The 940-nt window shown below is 60.7% G+C and overlaps 1 protein-coding gene across 1 annotated transcript; it reads left to right on the forward strand.

Moving 5' to 3' along the window:
* Positions 1–128: 128 nt before the first annotated feature.
* On the forward strand, positions 129–649 carry LOC107196631 (semaphorin-5B-like; the record flags this gene model as incomplete). Its single annotated transcript, XM_015599434.1, has 2 exons — positions 129–336; positions 442–649. Coding segments are annotated over 2 exons (416 nt in total), but the record flags the coding sequence as incomplete, so codon positions are not given.
* Between the last annotated feature and the right edge of the window lie 291 nt (positions 650–940).

Consider the following 940-nt stretch of genomic DNA (forward strand, 5'->3'; position numbering starts at 1 on the left):
GGGGGGCGGGGTGGATTGGAGAATCGGGGTCTGCCAGTGGCCACCTGGGTTACAGTGAGGAAGGTGAGGGATTGAGCATCACAGCAGCCCGGGTGGCTGGGCACGTGTGACTCTTCTTTCCGCGGTAGTGTGGCACCCTGTCCGAGGTGGGCCCCAACGAGAACCTGACGGAGCGCAGCCTGCAGGATGCTCAGCGCCTGTTCCTGATGAGCGAGGCCGTGCAGCCAGTGACACCTGAGCCTTGTGTCACCCAGGACAGCGTGCGCTTCTCACATCTCGTAGTGGACCTTGTGCAGGCCAAAGACACGCTCTATCACGTGCTCTACATCGGCACGGGTGAGCCGGCCCCGCCCAATCTGAGCTCTGAGTGGGAGGAGGTTGAAGGGCGGGGCTGGCTGCGAGGTTCTGGGCCATTCAAGGCCACCCATCTGGTCCCTCCAGAGTCAGGGACCATTTTGAAGGCACTGTCCACGACGAGCCGCAGCCTCCGCGGCTGCTACCTGGAAGAGCTGCACGTGCTGCCCCCGGGGCGCCGCGAGCCCCTGCGCAGCCTGCGCATCCTGCACAGCGCTCGCGCGCTCTTCGTGGGGCTGAGCGACGGCGTGCTGCGCCTCCCGCTGGAGAGGTGCACCGCCTACCGGAGCCAAGGGTAAGACGTTCGGAGGGCGGGCCTTCAAGGCTTATCTCCGCCAATCGCGCTTGGGAGGTGGTGCTTAAGAGGAGGCACTGTGGACCTGGGGTGGCATCCTGGCACAGTTTCCAGCTGTGTGCCTTTGGACTAGTCACTTAATCTCTCTGAACCTTGGTTTCCTCCTCACAAAACCTCTTCAAGGTTTTTGTGACGATTATCTGGAATAATCTGCATAAAACACATCACTTTCTGGGGAAAGGATATATTTAGCAAAGGATGTCGTGGATGTTATCCCTGTTGTCAGCCCCA

The sequence above is a fragment of the Pteropus alecto genome, unplaced genomic scaffold, assembly GCF_000325575.1.
Source record: "Pteropus alecto unplaced genomic scaffold, ASM32557v1 C18153777, whole genome shotgun sequence".
In the NCBI taxonomy this organism is placed as follows: Eukaryota; Metazoa; Chordata; class Mammalia; order Chiroptera; family Pteropodidae; genus Pteropus; species Pteropus alecto.